The following is a 20,938-nucleotide window of genomic DNA, read 5'->3' as shown; positions in this document are numbered from 1 at the left end:
GAGCCAACTGTAAGTTGTGTGGAGGCAAATCCTTCGACATTTCAAACATTGGGGAGGCGGCATTAATGAGCCATGCTAAAGGAAGCCGATATTGGTGCGCTGCTGCTAGCGGAGCTACAGCTAGCGGAGCTACAGCTAGCGGAGCTACAGCTAGCGGAGCTACAGCTAGCGGCCAGGGCAACAAGCAGGCGGCGATAACCAATGGCACTTTAACAAAAAATTACGTTTTTATTGCGGCGGTAATGTGGGCATTGAAGGTTGCCAATTTACATTTTTATTTTGAATCATTCAAAGATGCCCGTATGTTCTTTCGCCAGATGTCGCCCGATAGAAGTAAAGATGGCGCCGCAGATGGCAGCTTCGGTGTGTTGGTGCTCATTGTTTTTTGTTGTTTTCGTCTTAACTCTGTTTTCTGCTGCGATTCCTGGGGCTCTTTTACCAGAGATGAGCTCATGAACAACTCCTGTGGACCTAATTCCCACTTTTGTAACCTCCGTTGAACTTCTGGACATTCTTGTCAAAGGTGTGCTCACCTTAACGCATGCACTGAAACACCGTAGGAGAGGGAGAGCTCTAGCGCGTCTCCGCAAGCAAGAAGCCCGCACGGCGCCACCCGGCATATTTCTCTCCAACGTTCGCTCATTGTGCAATAAACTGGACGAACTCCAGCTGCTGGTGGAGAGAGACAGTCTTTTCCACTTCCTCCGTTTTGTGCTTCACGGAGACCTGGCTCTGTGGATCCATTCCAGACTCGGCGTTCCAGCTGGCTGGATTCCAGCTGTTCCGTGCGGACTGCGACACAGAGCTCTCCGGCAAGGCGAAGGGTGGAGGAATCTGCTTTTTCTCCAACAACAGCTGGCGCAACGACGTAACAGCGATTCTACATCACTGTTTGCCGGACCTGGAATCCCTCATCATCCACTGCAAACTCTTCGACTCCCCACGTGAGATCGCTTCATTCATCCTGGTCGGTGTTTACATGCCGCCGAAGAGCAATGTGCAGGAGGCGCAGCGGACAATCGCCGAGCAGATACGGTGTGTGAAGCGGACCTACCCGGACTCCTTAGTTATTGTCCTGGGGGACTTTAACCTTTTGAGCCCCATGCCTCCCAAAGCCTGCTGCACCCATATCAGACAAGAAAATTATAAAAAAAAAAGGTCAAGTGACGTCTCCTACAATATCTCCGAAACCACAACGTTAATCAACTTCATTTAAATTACTAAAATACAGTAAAGACTTGTGGGAAGACATCTATCCAAATAGAAAAATAAGAAAATACCGTTACGTTTATGAAATTACATAAAACCCATAACCTCAAAAAACCTTGCAGTCACTTTTTTGAGCAAAAGTTACTTTTTACGTTTCTGTTAATAACTACCCTTAACAACGGAGTTCAAGAATAATGAATACATCTATGTTATTCTGCAAGTCAGGAATCTTGGTTGTTGTCAGGTTGTTGTTTAGGCCTTTTAACGTGGAGGCGAAAACACTCGGAGCGACCCGAAAATGCATTGTTGCGGAAAAAAAATTAGGTCATGCTAGGTGTTTATAGTAATGTTTCAAATTTAATTCTTTTTCAAATTTTTTTTTTAAATTCACAACAAAATTCTGAAAAAAATTATATAAAATAACACAAGTATTAGAACTAATTTGGGGTTCATATCACAAACACACCTGCTAAATTCTCAGAGCTCATGCCCTGTGCGGGTCACTGTTGGGCTCAAAAACCTCAGCCATGAACTCCCCAAATACAGTCAATTAATTAAATGCCCGACTCGAGAGAGGAGCATGCTGGACCACTGCTACACCACCATCAGCACGGCTTATCACGCAGTCCCTCGTGCTGCACTGGGAAACTCTGACCACGCCATGGTTTACCTGATTCCCTCATACAGGCAGAAACTAAAACTCTGCAAACCTGTGGTGAGGAAATTCAAGAAGTGGACCAGTCCATGCTTGGACTGCACTGACTGGGACATTTTCAGGATTGCGAACAACAGTCTGGATGAGTACACAGAGGCTGTAACTTGTACTAACTATTAGTGTTGTAATTTACAGAGGAGTCACAGCTGGCAGGGTCCAGAGGACAACATACAGCATCGCTGCAGCAGGCTCTAGTCCGTCTCTGCAGATCACCAGGCCACACGCAGGCTGCAAAGTCAGCCACGGCTCATCCCGGACATACAATAATACATTTGATTTTAGACATTTATTTACATGTGTCTATCATTTTATTCATATATTCCACTGCTTTTGTGAACCTAAGACCCTTTTGTTAAAACAATTTCTAGCACCAAAACAGTTGAGCCACATGAGTAAAGTAAGTATGTTTTCACGAGAGATATGAAGAATGTCAAAAATGATATATATTTTCAGCTTTAGGGCCATAATATAACGTTACACTTGTGCCTTAGGACAATAGTGCCCTATTATATAAAGAGCTGAGACTGTTCTGCAATTTTAGATGTAAAACACATGGGTATGTATCATATTCAAGTGACTTTAAAAAGTGAATTTAAGAAATTATATACAATTGAGAAAATGACCTAAGACCCCTGTGAGTTAAACGTTTCTGATTCTTATTCTGATTTCTGAAAGCGATAAGCTCCTCCCAATGCAAAAAAACGAATGCAAAAAAACCAAACATGCAGTTAACACATGATTAAATAGTCAAAGCGGTTAAACGATTGTCAGATTAATCTTGCGTAGACACGTTAATCTGCCCATATATATATATATGTATGTATATGTGTGTATATATATATATATATGCATGTATATATATGTGTATATATATATGTATATATGTATATATATATGTATATATATCCATCCATTATCTTAACCGCTTATCCTCATTAGGGTCGCGGGGCGCTGGAGCCGATCCCAGCTGTCAAGGGGCGAAGGCAGGGTACACCCTGGACAGGTCGCCAGTTCATCACAGGGCAGACATATAGACAAACAACCATTCACACTCACATTCACACCTACGGGCAATTTAGAGTCCAATTAACCTATGCAGCATGTCTTTGGACTGTGGGAGGAAGCCAGAGAACCCGGAGAGAACCCACGCTGCCACGGGGAGAACATGCAAACTCCACACAGAAGGACCTGCCAGACCAGTATCCGAACCCCGCCCCGCCCGGGATCCGAACCACAGACCCTCTTGCTGTGAGGCGTCAGTGCTAGCCACTACACCACCGTGCAGCCCATGTATATATATGTGTATATATATATATGTATATATATGTGTATATATATATATGTATATATATGTGTATATATATATATGTATATATATGTGTATATATATATATGTATATATATGTGTATATATATATGTATATATATATGTGTATATATATATGTGTATATATATATCAGCATGGGGCAGGACCGGCTCCAGACACAGCCACGATCCTGGCAGCAGGCAGGACCAGTTTCAGACGGCCACGACCCATGGAAACCTGAGGCGAGGAAGCACAGAGGCTTCCTAAAATAAATTACCTATTCACAATAATACCATCTCAACCTAACCTCTGGTTTAAATCTTTTGACGCAATTCTACTAGAAAAACAAGACACCAAGAATTAAACAGACAACTCTTCAAAGTTGCTAGTTTAAAAACAAGGTGTTCAAATGAGGAGGGAGCCGGTACTTAAGTCCTGGATCCTGAGATAGGACCATCACACAACGTAAGCGAGCAAACACTGTTCGAGTGAGAAGGCTGTTCACCCCCGCAGTAACCTCTGCTGCTCAAAAGGACAGTTGTAACAACGCAGGCTGGAGCAGAGAGGATGAGCTCTATTTACATTAAAGCTTTAATCAATCAGCATAAACTGACTTATAAACACAAAATGAACAGTCATTTAGCTAGTGTTGGCACCTTTTGATTAGTATCTTTTTAAACAAAACAAAAAAAGATAGCCAATAATAATAAAAAGAGCTTTCAAGAAAAAGCAACCTTTGTTGCATACTGTTCTTTTGGGAGCTAGTAGATTTTTAAGCTGCTCTAAATCCGGTTTCACTTCAGATACTACTTCAATTCATATTTGAAATGCCATAGAATGGGATTTTATTACAAGGATCAATTAATCTTAAGGGATAACTGGTTTCTACAGTGTTGCTTAAAAGATGGGATTGGTACATAGGCCGGTGGTCAAAGTAACACAATTGCTTATTAATAAACCCCACACACCCCTTACAACTTTGAATTTGGCAATTATTATTCGAATTATTTGACTTAAAAAAACAGGGTTGCACCAATTATACGTATATCCATCACTTTTGTCTGTATATAAATTCCTGTATACGTTCTCAATAAAGCTAGTTTGAAATGTGCGATTTGCATTAAGTCGCATCATTAAAAAATATTTTAGATGCACAAGTCAATAGAAACTTTTTTTTTCATTATCCAAATTGGCAAAGTCATTGCAGCATTAAGGGCTGTAAAATAAGAGTTTAAGGTACCCGAGTGATACATTAAATGTAAGTGCTGACTGTCTGTAACTGTAGCTAAGACTTTGTTTTATTAATTGATGCAAAAATGAAGAGGAACATCTAATTAGTTTTCATACAATTCAGAATGGGTGGTAAATATCGGATTATGATAACTTAACAAGTTATTTCACATTAGCCAGTCATTTGGTCTAACATTCTTGGCAACATGTTATAATTCAACGTATATTATGTTGTTACAGACTTTTCAATATAATTTTTAAACATATTTTTAAAGTGGTTATGTGCTCCATCATTACCATTTCATCATTTGAAACCAATAACATTTTTGCAAGCTAATGTTGTAAATTGGCTACACTACAGCTACGCCTGACAGCTGAGCAACTGGGTGTAAATAATTATTAGCAACTTATCTCAAAGTAAGAACTACTTTGTGTTGCACATGGTTGTGATTTGGTTATGTGTAACCCACTTTTATTAAAACTAGGTCAGGTTTGTATGAAGAAACAGCTGTTGTAACCCCCTCTTTTACGCTTTCAAAACAGTTTAAATCTGTTTCTTTTCTTCATTTTCGAAAAAGCTGGTAGTGTAAGTATTTTAAAGACAATGATTGTGCGTGGTCAGATAGTGAATATGCCAATACTTGTGCCTGATGGAACAGTGTGCGTCCTCTGGGCTTCAATGAGCCTTTTCCGGGAGAAGGACTGTGTTCAAAAGCAGGGGAATGTACTTTGTTTTGTCAGGGAAATGACCTAGCGCCAAGTGTGCTTCATGTTTTCCATTACTGTATTTGGTCAGCACTGGATTCTTATGAAAGTATGCATTAGATCAGCGGTCCCCAACCTTGTCTGCGCCACGGACCAGTTTTGTGTCAGACAATATTTTCAGGGACCGGCCTTCACGGTGTAGACAATAAATATGACGTAATAAATATGACATAATAAATTTGACGTTATAAAATAATATGACAGGCATAAAGCAATTATAAAGTGCATGAATATACAACTCACCATTACGCCAAATTTGTGGGAGCCCTGAGCTGGTTTCTCTGCAAGGAGCCGGGTCAGGGTGATGGGAGACACTCAACGTGTGTACTTTATATCCGGTCTACTCCGTAATTTAGACCTTTATGTCCAGTCTACTGCTTAACTTTAACCTTTATGTCCGGTCTACTGCCTATCTTAAATCCTGCTTCACAAAGCTAGGATGTTTGAAATGGAAGCAGAGTTTTCAGAGCCTTTTTGGCGATCTCTGGATATTCTGCCTTGATTAACAGAATACCGGCTGAAGCAGACTTTTAAGTTTTGTTTTTTGGGTAACATATGTCAAGAGGCTCAAACACACAGACGGATGTATCTGGTCCTTTTTCAAAATAAAACATTTTCCCAACTTTTTTCTTCTTCAAAATAAAACCTTTTTTTTTTTTTTTTTTAAACCTTTTTTTTTAATTCATTCATTCTTTCTGTGTACCAACTGGCCCGGGGGTTGACGACCGCTGCATGACATTCTTTAGACAATGGATCTGAATCAGTTTAATTTTTAATACATTTGTACTTCTTCGAAACCTTCTTGAAGGAGATAAAAGGATAACGCATTATTGCAGGATAGCAAAAATTCCAATAAAACAAGTAGTCAGCTGTCAAAATAATATTTGCAAATACATCTCTATTTTAGAAATATATAATGATAGATTCTGGATAATTAATAGTTTGAAAATGGAGAATACAACTCTTCAGTTCCTGATGAAGACCTCAACCCCAAACTTACAGTATGTTTTGGCATGCCACATTATAAATTAGTGTCTTCACGAGACAAAAACGAGGCTCTAAAACTTTTAAATTGGACAGTTCTAAGTCCAAAATGTGTTTTCTTAACACCATTACACTCACTGTTGACTTGATTTATCCTCCACACAATGCAATACACCTTGTGTGGTTTCATTTGCAGATCCTTAATCTGCAAATGCAAATCCTAAATTGGAAGGAAGAAAACTGAGCCCTTTTAGAGTGCCGCAGGAATGAGTCACAGTGTCCCTAAAGTAAACCTCAATATTTAGCAGCTGTAGGCTTTCTCATATTTGCTCTTATATAGACAAATGCACAAATCAATTAATTTATCTTTTAAAATAAAAATGCATTATCTGAATATAAAATGTAGCATTTTTCTCAAATGCAGCTCACAACAATTTTCTATAGGAAAACAAATATTGAAATGGGTATAAAAGAAGATACTTTAGAGGAAAACAAGTATATTAGAAGAAGAGCCTGATTTGGGTGTTGTGCTCCTTTGGTTGTGAATTCTATCCTGCGTTGGACCGCAGAAGATAGTTATATGGCCTTTCAAGAGCCTTGCAGTAAAAAAAACAGCTCTGGTTTTGTCCTTTTCATTCTTTTGTCTTTCTTTGCTGTCTTTTTAGTTTTCTCTTGTCTGTCTTTTGCTTCCAGTCAAGGTTTGGTTTATGGTTAGTTGCCGATTGATTTACAGGTATCAAGTGATCAGACAGCAGTTGATACAGTGGGGTCCCAGTCTGCTCTTTGGAGCTCCATTCTTTTTCTTGGGAGTCAGGATTGCGACGATGGCCTCGTCGAACACCGTCTTTAGGCCCTTCTGTGTCAAAGATGAACATTCCACATAGCAACATGCGCCAATCTGAAGAGAAGAAAAGACAGGCTGACAGTCCAAAGATTCCAGTACAATATGCCAGGGCAAAAGGCAGTTATTATTGATGAATGTAAAGGAATAGATTGTCTTTCCTGCCCAGAGTTGCACCTCATTTTTGTCATGACCCTGTAACATTTCTGTGACACTTCCATACAGACACACCGGTAGCACATTCCCATAACCTTTGGCAGATACTAACATTTATTTTCACAGCAATGGCCCAGGACACAGCGGGCAGCGCTACAGTTGTCAGGGATAAGAACATCAGTCAATGTTTCACATTTATAAAAATTACATCACCGAACTGCATGCTTGTTCGTCCTGTCAAACTGTCAAATGTTGCTGACTATCAAAGAGTGTTTTCTTTTGCGTTATGCATTATGGTTATGATGTGGCTGTAGGAAAAGAAATTGCGCCTCCCCAAGCAACGTAAGACCCTTTTCGGCTGGGCAGCGCAAATAGCACATATGACGTGTGGCGTTAGCCAATCAGCATTGAGAAGCTCCGCCCGTTATCAACACCATCCTGTCATTGCTGAATCAGACTGACGCTGGAAGCGGCCGTGATTCAAACGCTGTCATGGGACTACGGATAATATGATGAACCCAAAAATTATGGAGTTTGATGTTCCAACGCAAGTGGTATTTACACAAGTATAAAGCAGAACTAGTGGTTATTTCCATGGTGAATGGCGGAAACGCTAACTGTTTTTACAGAGATAAGCCACGGAGATAAGCTATGCTCCCTTTTAGGCACGAGTAACATTTGCGACGCATGAACACAGCTTTACCATGCTCGGCCAGTCTGTCATATTTTAAAACTCATTGTGGCCCCTGAGCCAAAAAGTTTGCCCACCCCTGATCTAACTGGACCTGACAGCGGACTCCTACAGCACTGAAAGTGAAAATGTAAGTTTCTAGTCTCTGTCGCCATGCTTCTTTTTACTTCCTTAGTATAGTACAAACATTCAGACCTCTTTCGATAGTTTTTGTCCTTGCTCAGTGGGTATGGGCTTCTCCTTCATGTCATTCAGTTTGGCAATGGTCTTGGGGTCATCACGAAGGTCGATCTGAAAGAGATAAGGAACATTTCTTTTGAGCTAAGTCACTGTTACAATCATAGACTGTACATAAGAAATGGACATAGTCACAATGACGTCAAGCATTTGTTTGTGTACTGCAACTAAATACAACCAAATGCTGTATGGCATTTTGAGGCAACTTTCTGGTAAGACGACACTGTGTTGGCGACCTTTCAATCCAAGCTTGCACTAAGCTTGCACTAAGGTATACCCTGCTTTATTGTCTTGTTAACTCTCAATGAGACCTTAAAACTAAATAGTGCCATGCTGTATTGAAGAAGACTAGGCTTTACAAACGGACGTCTTTTTGCAACCAGAGGAAATGAACAATTATTAGCATTAGAAAAAAATAAATGTTACGCATTACGCATTGGTTTTACTTGGCTTTAGGATGCTGCCTGTTTGTACTATGGTTATCCATTGAATACTTTGTTAATAGTTTCTCATTTACGCCTGACTTCACACGATCAAATCAGGCATTACGTCAGTGTTTTCTCATTTTGAAACAAAGCCATGTTAGCCCAGACGTCCTACCCTTGTGCAAAGCTGGGGGCGGCTGTAGCTTAGAGGGATAAGTGGTCGTCCCGTTACCACAAGGTAGTTGGCTCAATCCCCAGTCCCCCCACAGCTCACACGTCAAAGTGTCTCTGGTCACGACACTAAACTCCTCGTTGCTCCCCGGGCGCCTCACAGGGCAGCCCACTGCCCCTTAATCAAGGATGGGTCAAATGCAGAGAACAAATTCCCCAAGGGGATTAATGAAAGTGTCTTTTTTTTCACAGAAAACCACATGGTTCCTCACTCTTTTATTCATTGCAATGCTCAGCATACACAAGTCATCCCATCTCAGTAATAACTAGCTAATAATAAATGCATCCACCTGCACAATCTCACTGGGAGGGACCTTCATCAACCCTTTTCTCTACTGATGTGATTTGTGTTAACGTGGCTCTCTGTTCATGCGTACACAGCGAGTAGTAAACATCATCTGACACGCAATAAATCACACACCCACTCCATCCTCCTCATCAATGCTGGGCCTTGGCTGCTCTGGCATTTGGTTGCCAGGGAAGAGAGACCAAAATCCACCCACAAGTGAGCATTCATTTTTTGAAAACATGGTGCAGTGGATTTTAAAGCTAAATAATCTTTTTTTTAGGATTAGTGTCCTCTTGACTTCTTCATGAGTTTAATAATGCTTTCTATTTAGAATAACAAGACACAAGAGATAAGCACAACTTTTGCATCTTTGCATTATTACGTTTTTTGATTCAATAAATGAACTGTTCTTTTCCATGAGTCAGGTTAAGGCAGTGGTTCTCAAACTTTTTCTACATGTTGAAGTGTCCTTGAGCAAGACACTGAAGCCCCAGTGCTTCACAGCAGCACAACGCTCCTTAATTACACTGATGGGGAAAATGCAGAGAATAATTCCCCAACTGTGAGATTAATAAAGGAATCTACATCTCCCCTCGCACCGCACCTGTAATACCTCTGCGCCCCACTAGAGGGTCGCGGCTCACAGTTTGAGAACCACTGGGTCAAGCGTTTCCTGGCTGCATCAGAGGTGGCAAAATGTTGTTTTTAATCACTTTGACTTATATCTGCACTGATAAACATTTTAGAATAACAACGGAAACACAACTTTGTATTGATATAACTGTAACTGCAGTTACCATCAGCTCTATGAAACATTTGACCATCTTTTGGGTCATTGATTTGGCTTTTTTTCCATCCCAGAACTTTACTGTTTTGGTTGAGCCTCACAGCTGTCATCAACTTTGTTTACAGCCACAGAGCAGAAGAACTTTAATAAACTCATTGTATGCGCCCTGAAACAGCATTTAGACATTTAAAAGCCAGATATTTCCCACCGGAGTTGGAAACCAAAACAGAGCTAAAATATAAGTGTGAGATTTACATCACCAGGTGGCATGGAACACAAGGGTTCATTCAAATAAATGCTAACGCTGCTTTGTGTACATGTAAATGTATAAAAACTTTAACCCTTTCACAGCATGTTTTCAGTTCCTAAAAAAAAATTGTAACAATAACTTTTGGAATAAAGTTAATGCTTAGGCTTCAAAATAGCAGTCCACACACCAATGGGGAATATTGATTATGTCCACTTCTTATATATCTATGATAATGATATGTCAGTAGTGTTCATACAGCTTGTACACCTGGGGAATAATGAATTAACATTCCGGTATTAATGACTTAATGATTAATGATATTGTGCATTAAAAATAAAGTAGTATATTCAATGAATTGAAATTACAGATAAAGGGTACAAACAAGTAGCACATACATGTAGCAAATTCAAATATCTTGTTTTATCAGCCCAATAGTCCAAAACCCTAAGACATCCCATTCATAACAATATATGATAAATAAAAAGCACCAAATCCTCATATTTGAAAAGCTATTAACAGCAGTTGATTCTGATTGTTTGCAGGCTATACAGTCAGAACTTGTTTTCAAAAGCCTTTTATCTTGCAAGGTTTTGTGATACCCACTCGCCCAATCCCAATGTCATGCCTAAGCACTTAAACCTTGAACACTCAAGGACTTACTGACATCACCTGTACGTCAGTAACGTCGTCACTGGTTAAGTGTGAAAGGCTGTAAGGGCTTGAACTGGTGTAAATATGAATGGGACAGCACTTTGTTGCAACATATCATGTGACCATAACTACATAAAACAATATTGTGTACAATTGCGCGTATTTATTTTATACTTTTTATTCACCGATTTGAACGTCTTCCAGACTCTTTCCTTATGAGATGAGACGTAATTTAAAATAATCTATTTACTTGTTTTTGTCAAAAAAGCTTCAAAACAAAATGTTTGATGAATAAATCTGTGTAAAAAAATATTATACATCATTTTGGCTTGCATTCCTCTGATTTTATGTGTTTTATCTTTTATCTATAATCCTTAATGTTGTTGTGTAAATGTTAATTATTGGGTAGAACACCCACATGCCTATTTGTTTGCCTTTTTTTAATTTCTCCGTTCTTTCATTGGTAACTGCGTGTTTAATGTCACATTGCAATGCATAAAGGGCTTAAAATGTCTGCCAGAGAACCCTCAGGCACTCGACGATTTGACAATGGGACAGTTCTAAACCCTCACGGAGTTAGTATGCCTCAAAGTATGTATGGGTGGAGATTGGGATTGGGCCCATGACTTCTGTGCATTATGCAAGCCTTTTTCCGAGTTTGGAAACATGCCACCTTATCTCTAAATTTAACGGAATACTCTGAGAGCTTCAGTGCCCTCTTGAGGTTAAATTCATACTATAGCTGACAGTGAGCTTCTGTGTTTTCTAACAGGAATCACAGCAAAAGCCAAAAGAGTTGAATTCCTTTCTTTTACAATCTGTTGTAGAACTAAACAGAGTAGTTGGAGATGTGACAGATTTTGATATTGTATCCAGGCATATATATTTGAGTATACAATCACATATAAGCAGTAATTTGAAGCTGATTGTAAAGGAATGGTGTATTTCGAACTCACCTGCGTGCCAATGAGCAAGTAGGGGACACTTGGTGCATACTCCTGCAACTCGGGCACCCATTCCTCACGTACGTTTTGAAAACTGGTAGGGTTTACCACAGAGAAGCAGATAAGGAAGACATCGGTCATCGGGTAAGACAGCGGCCTCAGACGGTCGTAGTCCTCCTGGAAGAGGACGGGACAGGAATCGTTACCATATGGGGCAGGCTGAAGGGGTGAGCAGATGTGATTTATAGCTGTTTCTCAACAGCTGAAAATTACTGCTCATGAATGATTAAAGCATGTTAAAAACGACACAGATAAACTTTTACTCCTGTAGTCAGCTATCTCCTTACCTGTTTTATTGGAATGATGTTGAATATAATGACAGGAAGGATGCACCTGAAAACTGCACTTTGGAATTGAGCTATGAAGAGGAAAGACTGAAGAGGATGATCTGCATGCGATAGCAAGCAGATGTTAATGGTTTACTTTATGTCTTTAGCACAAGACATTGCCACAGGACACCAAAAACCAGACATCTCCCATATTTGTGCGGCGCGAAAGGCTGATTCACAGACCGTACACCTTTTTTGCGTTAGTTCAAGCGCCTCTTGTCCTCACCAAAGATAATTACTCTTGATAGTGTGTCTGATTTGCACACACGTGTGAATACATGCAATCGGTATGAAAATTAATATTTTCAAAAATCGGGGCGCCCTCCCAAGTCACTCTAGAGTCCCTTCGAGTCATATTCATGGTTTATGGTCAAATTTATTGTGGAATAGTGTAATGAACATGATACATGTATTTATTAATTTGAACTGATTTTCTTTTGCTGTATCACACCAGAGGCCCACCTTCTGGGGTTAATAAAGTTAGACCCAACAACAATCTTTTGTGAAACCTAACCAAGTAGTTTTGATGCCTAAACCCAACTGAGCACTTTTTTAAAAGGCATGCAGGGATTAAATGTGTTTGAAAACGCACAGAAAATGTGAAGAAACTTTGTCTTAAGAAAATTCCATGGCTCACTATATGAGCATACATTACAGCAGTACACATCCATACAATGCATTTTGGTGAGAAACAGAATAAAAACACAAAAATTACAAGACACCCTTCACCTACACTGAAAGGCCTAAGACCTTTAACCCTCAGGTCTCTCCAATGACTTAGAACTGTGCACATGTTGAATGTTGAATAGTTAACGCTTTCCTCCTCGCCGGATTTGACTGGGTGAATTCAGAGAATGTCACAATCTGCAATCCGATCTGACAATCAGAAAGAAACAAAAATGAGACGCTTGAACGCTCACCTGGGGGGAATATTGAGCCATCCTCCTCTGCTCTGTTCATTCACAAACGCTAAACGAAACAGACCATGTATAGCAAATCACTGCCTCCATTACCCAAACAGCTACCTGTGGCTGCGTTGTATTTCTGGTCTTGGAGAAAACAGATGGTGGAGGTGTTAGTAATCGCTTGCAAGAACGAATAACCTTATTGTGTAATCTGCCATGTTCGAGATGGTGTGTGCATGTGTGTACTAGAGCAGAGTTTCTTTTTTAGCTCTTAGCTGATTCAAAGTGTCTCTGAATTGGAGAAGTTCTCCCAGATATCCGCCATGGTTGATGCTGGCCACTGAGAGTAGAGTAAGTACTCCTTGAAAACGCTGACCTCTTTATGCGGAGCACAAGGCCAGCTGGCAATGTTTATAGCCTTACCATCGAGCTAATGCTAGCTAATGTTAGCTAGCGCTAGGCTTAGCATAATAAAAATCTGATGTTTGACAAGGCATTGTTTGTATGTGACTGTATTTTTTGCCCTAATGGTGTAATGTGTTTGTAGAGAGGAAAATGCCAGGCAGGGGGAAAAGAAAAGAAAGAGATCACCTGCAGGAGGGACTGGAGCTTGTAAAAAGGTTGCTTTTGAGGTGTTGATCAATAGGTGAATAGTATGTGATGCATATGAATTGCAAGTGATATTTTTATTGCATGAAAATGGTTTTCAAATGAGCTCCTTTTTAAAGTAAGTAACCGGGGTTTGAAATACAGTGTTCATGAGCAAAACATCTGAATGAGTACTCGTGTTCTTCTGGTAGTATTTATATACTGTATGTGAATTGTTGTATGACGCGTTTTACATTAAAAGTGTTTAAAAAAGATTTGATAAACTATCAATAAAGACTGATTCTAAATATTAATATAAGACTATGCATGTTTTTAATTATTCTTTTACACGCAACTTATTGTTATCTTGAAGAAGAAAGAAGAAAGGAAAAATGACGTATCGGAAAATATTTGTGTTACAGCAGTAAGTGCATGAATGCATGAAGATTTAACATATAAAATAAACTTTTTATTCTATAAATTGAACATTCAAACAGTATGTATAAGTAAATTGTTTATATTCTTTTATAATCATTGTTCCTCTTTCTGTTTTTGAAGATAGAACCTTATAATTCCAAGGCGGCTGTTCGTTTTTAGAGCTATAAGGTTCTATCTATAATTGACCTGTTTCAAAATCCCTAATTTAAAATTCATCTAGAATTTTAATATCGCAGATGTAGAATACATGTATGGTGTGTGTAACTTTGGTGCTATAAAGAAATGTGCTTCATTTGTCAGTTTTGCTATTTGCAATGCTAAAAACCTCAATATCTAAAAACTGACCTGAACGCAGATATAACCTTATTACTCTGAGGTAGCGATGTTGGGGCCACAGTATGCCGCTGTGCTGTCTGCCGTGACATGGATACTGCTCGCTATAGTCTACACGCTCGCCACATAACTCCCTCCAGCCAACATCTATTGAATTATTCCATATGGATGGTCTTTTCCCGTCTGTTCCCTCATCCCATTTGGTAAAAATCAGAGGGCCCCAATGACCTAAGCTCAGCCCTTCAACTGCTTTCACACTCAACTGCACACCCTGTGATTACCTTTACTTTACTACTACCCCCGCCCTTGTTACTGTTTGATAGAATAAAGTCATTTTTGACTCAACAAACCAAAAGTGGCCTGGTGATTTGGTCCTCTAGTGCAATGGTTCTCAACTGGTCTGTCTCCGGGACTCACCATCACCCTTAATGACATGCCGCGACCCAAATCGAGGAACATTCTCAACATCTCCAATGTATTTAATGAAAAGATGGTGCAGTTTGAACCTGAGATAAATAACAGAATAAAGAAAATTACAATAACTTTCAATTAAACCAGATTGCCCCTTCAGACCAAAAAACGAGAAAAAAAATTGCAATCACTTAGAACTATGAAAATAAAGTTATATCTGAGCAAAAAATAAATAGTATATAGTTACTGCTAAATAGCTCATTTTGGAAAACTAAAAGCAAATTGTAAAACAAAACAGAATGAGTGCAGATAATATGTGAGCATCAGGTTGTATCAGTATTAGTGGCTGCAACGAGCTGCAGCCTCTACACACATTTTTAAAATGTGGTTGTAGACAGATTGATACGGACGCTCTCAGTTCATGCTCCACGTTGAGATGAAATCTTTTTCCGGTTTTAAGAGACGGAACAGCAGAAAAGACGACTTGACAGAGATTGGCTTTTGGCAAAACGCAAAAATCAGCGAGTCGCGCATGTACAGGGTAACCTGTTAACGGCGTACCGTATACATTTACCCGAAAGTACAGGCATTGCGCCTTGTGTTTATTAATGACTTAGTTTTATGTCCGTGTACTTTGTAATGTGTGAAGCCAGCAGCTCATTATTGGTACAAGACATAAGCACTTTAGCTCGTTTTACTTGGAGCAGGAGAGCTACTCAGGTGCTCCTTGCGGTCTTCAACCAGGGTGCGTTTAAAACGCAGATATTAGTTGTCTGCTTTTCACGCGACATACAGTGCGTGTACATGATGGTATTAATTTGAATTTTGCTTTAGTCGGACTATACTCTCTTTCGGGGCAACTGCTATTATCCTAATATACATGGCCTAATATACATGGCACCATCTCCGCTTGACCTCTTCATGCTTCATAATGTAGAGAACCCCGCTACCTTCGGTGGTTGTCGGGGAGCTAGCGGAGAGCAAACAGGGAACTAGCAGCAGCGCTATCTGGCTACAGCAGGGAGCTATCGGGGACACTCACCGAAGGTAGTATCGGCTTGTAACCCGACTTTTACGTTTCTTTGTTTATGCCGGCTGGCTCCCGGCAGTGACAACTTATCGTCGACTTCCAGGTCACGACCTGGGAGGAAGGGAGGGAGGGAGCGGCGGGATCTTGAGCTTGCGCAAAGGCGCATAGTCCAGTTCCTAATCCGATTCACCGTTTACATGCCGGGATGTCTGAATTATCAACCGAGTCGGATCGAGTTATTCAGGGGTGTTAATCGGATCGTAGTCGAACCGCAATTATTCGAACAAAGGTGTTTACATGAAAGGGATAATACGATTTCAGTCCGATTAAGCCAGTAGTTCGAATGCATGTGTCATGGTAATGGAAGGCTGAACCCAAAAGCAAAGACAAGTAGCAGGAGTGATAGACAATGGTATTTATTTCCGAGCCAGAGAGAAGTAGAACTCTTGCAGGCGTCCTCTGCGGGCTGGGTCTGGTAGTGGGAAGACTGGGCAATTCCTAGAGGGAGCCACAGGAAAACAGGGGTGGACAGAAGCACAGCAGGGACCATGACAGCATGTAACCGCGCTGATATTTTTCCGTGCTCTCTGCCCGCTGCTGGGTGCTCAGCGCTCACCTGTGTGCGCGCACAAGTCTCTCCGCATCGGGACGGAACAACGGTGCGTAATACAGTTCTATTTTGAAAAAAATTACCGGATACGTCTGTGTGTCTGAGCCTCTTACTCTTGACACATGTCAAGAAGCTAAGTGATAACGTTGCCCCAAAATTGAAACTTAAATGTACATTTCAGGTGAGTGCCGGTGTTCTGGATTAAATTCAAGTTGAATGTCCTGAAATCGCCAAAAAGCTCTAAAAAACCAGCAGCAACATCCAAACCATGAGCGTGAATACAGATCGTGAGGAGTAGTATAAAACTCAGTCAGTGACTTCTTAAATTTAGGTTTTAGAGTGAATTTAACGTGTTCTGTTAAGTTCTGAATGTAGTCGCGGTCGGCGATGTCAGAGGGAGGGTCCGCCCCTGGCTTGGACCCAACCTGGCACACGCTGCTGAAAACATGGGAAAAAAGTCCCTTTAAAATCAAATTACAGGATAAAAAAAATATTCTATTTTTCTTTTTTTTTCCACAAGGCCCGCGACCCATTAAAAACAGGTGAGTCACGCGCCGCCAGTTAAGAACCACTGCACTATACGGCACTCATTGAAGGCCTAGTTCTAAAACCACGGCCCGCCACTGATATATATGTATATATGTATGTATATATGTATGTATATATATATATATATATATATATATATATATATATATATATATATATATATATATATATCGGGGCTGGGCAAAGTTGAAAAAAATTAACTGATTAGTCGCATGATTTTTCTGTGATTAATCGCATTATGCGCCAAATTCAATAATGAAGTAAAAACTAGTGTATTGCACGCTTTTATTTTAAAGTAATGTTATCAGAACAATACAACAGGCACTCTGGAGAAACAGCAAGTTAACATACATACATGGTTTAAAAATATACTTTTTTTTCTGAACAGGTACTGTTCAGAAGTAAGGGTCCCTGTGACAAACCACTCCTTCTTTTGTCCATGTTCAGTCTGTTGCTTACCTTAAAGACCAGCATTAATTGACTCTATACAAAAGCAATAAGTGCTTTTTATGTTTTCCATTTCAGTTGTTTTTCCTCAGTAAGAAAAGTCTGTGTTGGCTTGAACAAGTGCACTGAAATCTGGTTGAATGAGGTGGAGATGTGAAGGACAGCTGACAGGTATCAACAGCGGCTTTGCGCATGTGTGAATAATGTTCAATTAGGGGATGCTGAGCTTGCAGCGCGAGCCTGCAGGTAGACTATGGAGGTAGATTTGTCTTTTTTACCTGAGCAAATTTCTTGTTCGTAAAAAATTATATCAAAAACCTTTGCTCCCAATTAAAAAATCTTTGCGCTCCAAAAAATACACCCTCGAAAAAAAAAATACACTCTAAAAAAAAACACCTGCGCTCTCCATAAAAATATCTGCGCTCTCAATTCCAAAAGTTACAAGTTGAGTTTTGGACGTATGGGGGGGGCATGTGCTGCGGAATGCGGCAGGAGCTTCTATTGGTGGGCTCAACTGGGCTCTCGGCTCACTCACAGACTGATGGGAGGTCACGTGAGGAGGACATAGAGGTAAGATGACATTATATTGCTCTATTCAACATTATTTAAAATGTAGCAGAACTTCTCTTTGTTTTCATGTTGGGGCTGCGTGTTGATGTGGAGCCCCACTTTCTGTCTGCATATACCGTTAGACCACAGTAGCAAATGGTACATGCACCTAATGCATGACTATGTTAGCTAAGGTTAGCTACGCATGTATGATACAATTTAAAATAAATAGTAATAATAATCAATTATGGGAGGCATCGGAGAAAGAAACGAGAAATGCGGCGTCCGTGTGTAAATCAAACGTCTGGACTTCCTGTGCTGCTCGCACAGCTGTTGCACGGCGCACAGGACAACATCCGCGACACGCCGCTGGTCAAAGACGTTAAAAAAAAAACATAAATCTAACTGGCTATGGGTGGTCTCGTAGCATTGGGATGATGGTGTTACAGATTTAAGATGTCCGTGTTAAGTGGAGACTTTTGGTCGAAAGTCACCAGTTAACATGGCCGCCTGTTAATCCGGAACACTGTCATCCTGACGCAGTTCCTGAAGAAGTTGGTGAAATTCCTAAGGATAATATTATGAACCCAAACACGACAGTGTTTGATGCTCTGACATCTTTGGAATTTAAACAAGTATAAAGCACAAATAGTGGTAAGTTTCATGGTGGATGGTGAAAATGAAAACTCTTTGCATGGAGATAAACCACAGAGATAAGCCCTGCCCACTCTCCAGTGCATCCAGCTCGAATGATGCAACTATGTAGACTATAATACAAGCAGTTCAGTTTGTCAGGTGCAACATTTATGAAAGTGTTGTCCTATTTTCTACAATAAAAATGATTGAAGTGAGATGAACAGACTGAAAATGTTAACTTATTAGATGAAATATGTTGTCAAAAAATATCTTAATTAATCTTAATGAGCATTATATTTAACTGTTTTCATATAAAATTAGTGGAGTGAGTTATTCTGGTCTACACTTTGTATTTCTCTTCAAGATGCAGAACCTGATGGCAACACGACAGGAGAGGCTTTAATTGTATCCTCATAATCCAGTGTATGACCAGGAAGATCGGCAAACAAAACAAATAAAATGTTCCAGAATAATTTTATACTGCAGCTTGCCATCTTGTTATAATGTGAGTGAGCAAAATAAACACACATTAGTATTTATTTACTGTGCTTTATTTGTAATTATTTAAAAATGCATACTTGTTTTAGAATAAGCACGTTAGATCATGCATTAGGTTTATCAATGGGAAACTTTATCCAAAAAAATGAGGTCTGTCGAAGGACACGCATATCGTCCTCTCCAAAAGAAGAGTGGACAGTGGAGTTTACTTGCTGCACCTGCAGTGCAGCAAGTAAACAACAACGGTGTTTACATGAAAGGGGTAATTCTATTTCAGTCTGATTAAGCCAGTAATTCGAATGCATGTAACCACAGTCAATATGGGTGCTTGTGGGTACCGTCGGGTAGTTATTGGTCCCAGAAGCACAAAGGGAGACCAAGCGTGAGAGACAGATGGTGTGTGTGTGTGTGTGTGTGTGTGTGTCTCGAGAATAAAAAAATCAACTGTACCTGACCAGCTGTGTCATACAGTCTCAGCAAGTACTGCTTTCCACCGACGTTGACACTCACTGCGAGGAAATAACAAAGAGCACGATGACACGAGGAAGTGAAGGAGAGAGGGCAAAGAAGCTGAAGCAAAAAGCCCAACCCCTTTCAAAACGAAGCAAACAAGTAGTTTTGCTATATATTATGAAACGCGCATAGAGCGAATAGATACAACAAAATAAATACAAAAATGTATTCCTACCTGCATAATGATCAAAGACCGTGGGCACATACTCCTCTGGAAAGGCGTCGTTGGCATAGCTCATCAGGAGACACGTTTTGCCCACCGTACCGTCTCCCACTACGACGCATTTTAACATGGTAGTATCGGTTCCGTTAGCCATAATTCCAACCATCCCCGCCATGATCTCAACCATCCCCGCACGGCGGGCATCACCAGCGTCTAATGCGGGCCGCGCGGCGCACAGAGCCGGACTGGAACTGCATCTCTCACAGTTGTAGCCTCCTCCCAAAGTGAGCGTGGAGTAGGCCGGCAGACAATAAATGAAGACCCTCGGTTCTACGGGGGTCTTCCCCTAAAACCGTCGCGCGATTTTGATCTCTCTCTCTCTCTCTCTCTCTCTCTCTCTCTCTCTCTCTCTCTCTCTCTCTCTCTCTCACTCAGCTGTACAAGGTTTGAAGATTTGAAAGCAAGGGCCCTGGATAAAGTACAGTCCGCCTGGAGGGGACGTGTGCACCGAGGAGTGGACTGTGATAAATTACAATAATCATACTTTTTACCTAAAGCCAATGCTCAAACATAGACCGACATTTATTGAAGCCCATTTCCCGGTAACAACAACAAAAAAGTCATAATTATGAGATAATAAAGTCGAAATTATAAGATGATATAGTCAAAATTATGAGATAGTAAGTGTGCGTGCGCTTCAGTGATGCTGTCTTTACAGGTCTCTTTATCCACTCGCTGGTCTATCCTTGCAAAAGATATGCAAGCGTAACTGTTGACGTTTTAGACATAGTTGAGCCCCAGCGTTTTTCTCAAAAACTCCGAATGGTTTGCACACCCTTACTAAATACAGATTATCTCCTCAACCCCAAGGGCTAATTGAATAATTTACAGAATTTACATATACTACTGTTCATATAATAGTATATGTGTTACTGGTTTATTGGTTGATAACAGAACACAGAAAAGAGAAGAAAAATAATTTAAAAGAATTCCAGGATGAGTTTCCATATTCAAATGATGCATATCACCCATATGGTAACATTATCTCTGCTAAGTTTGACTTTAATAAGGTGAAGTTAAATATTTGTAGTAATTAATTTAGTGCACATTTCATGAACTGTAGTTTTAGATCCGCTGAGAGCTAAAATGGGGGCTGGTGGGGTTTTT

General features: G+C 40.2%; 1 protein-coding gene across 1 annotated transcript; it reads right to left on the bottom strand.

The window, feature by feature from the left end:
* Window positions 1–3,390: 3,390 nt before the first annotated feature.
* Window positions 3,391–20,136, bottom strand: rhoq (ras homolog family member Q). Its single transcript, XM_068567511.1, has 5 exons — window positions 19,784–20,136; window positions 19,546–19,604; window positions 11,725–11,889; window positions 8,094–8,189; window positions 3,391–7,108 (listed from the first exon to the last, which is right to left on the bottom strand). The coding sequence occupies exons 1-5, from the start codon at window positions 19,956–19,958 to the stop codon at window positions 6,947–6,949; spliced, it is 657 nt and encodes a 218-aa protein (XP_068423612.1). The 5' UTR covers window positions 19,959–20,136; the 3' UTR covers window positions 3,391–6,946.
* Between the last annotated feature and the right edge of the window lie 802 nt (window positions 20,137–20,938).

This window comes from Clinocottus analis, unplaced genomic scaffold (genome assembly GCF_023055335.1).
Source record: "Clinocottus analis isolate CAN_PGR_092001 unplaced genomic scaffold, fCliAna1.0.p SCAF_8, whole genome shotgun sequence".
Lineage (NCBI taxonomy): Eukaryota > Metazoa > Chordata > Actinopteri > Perciformes > Cottidae > Clinocottus > Clinocottus analis.
This window is presented reverse-complemented; position numbering and strand designations above follow the sequence as displayed.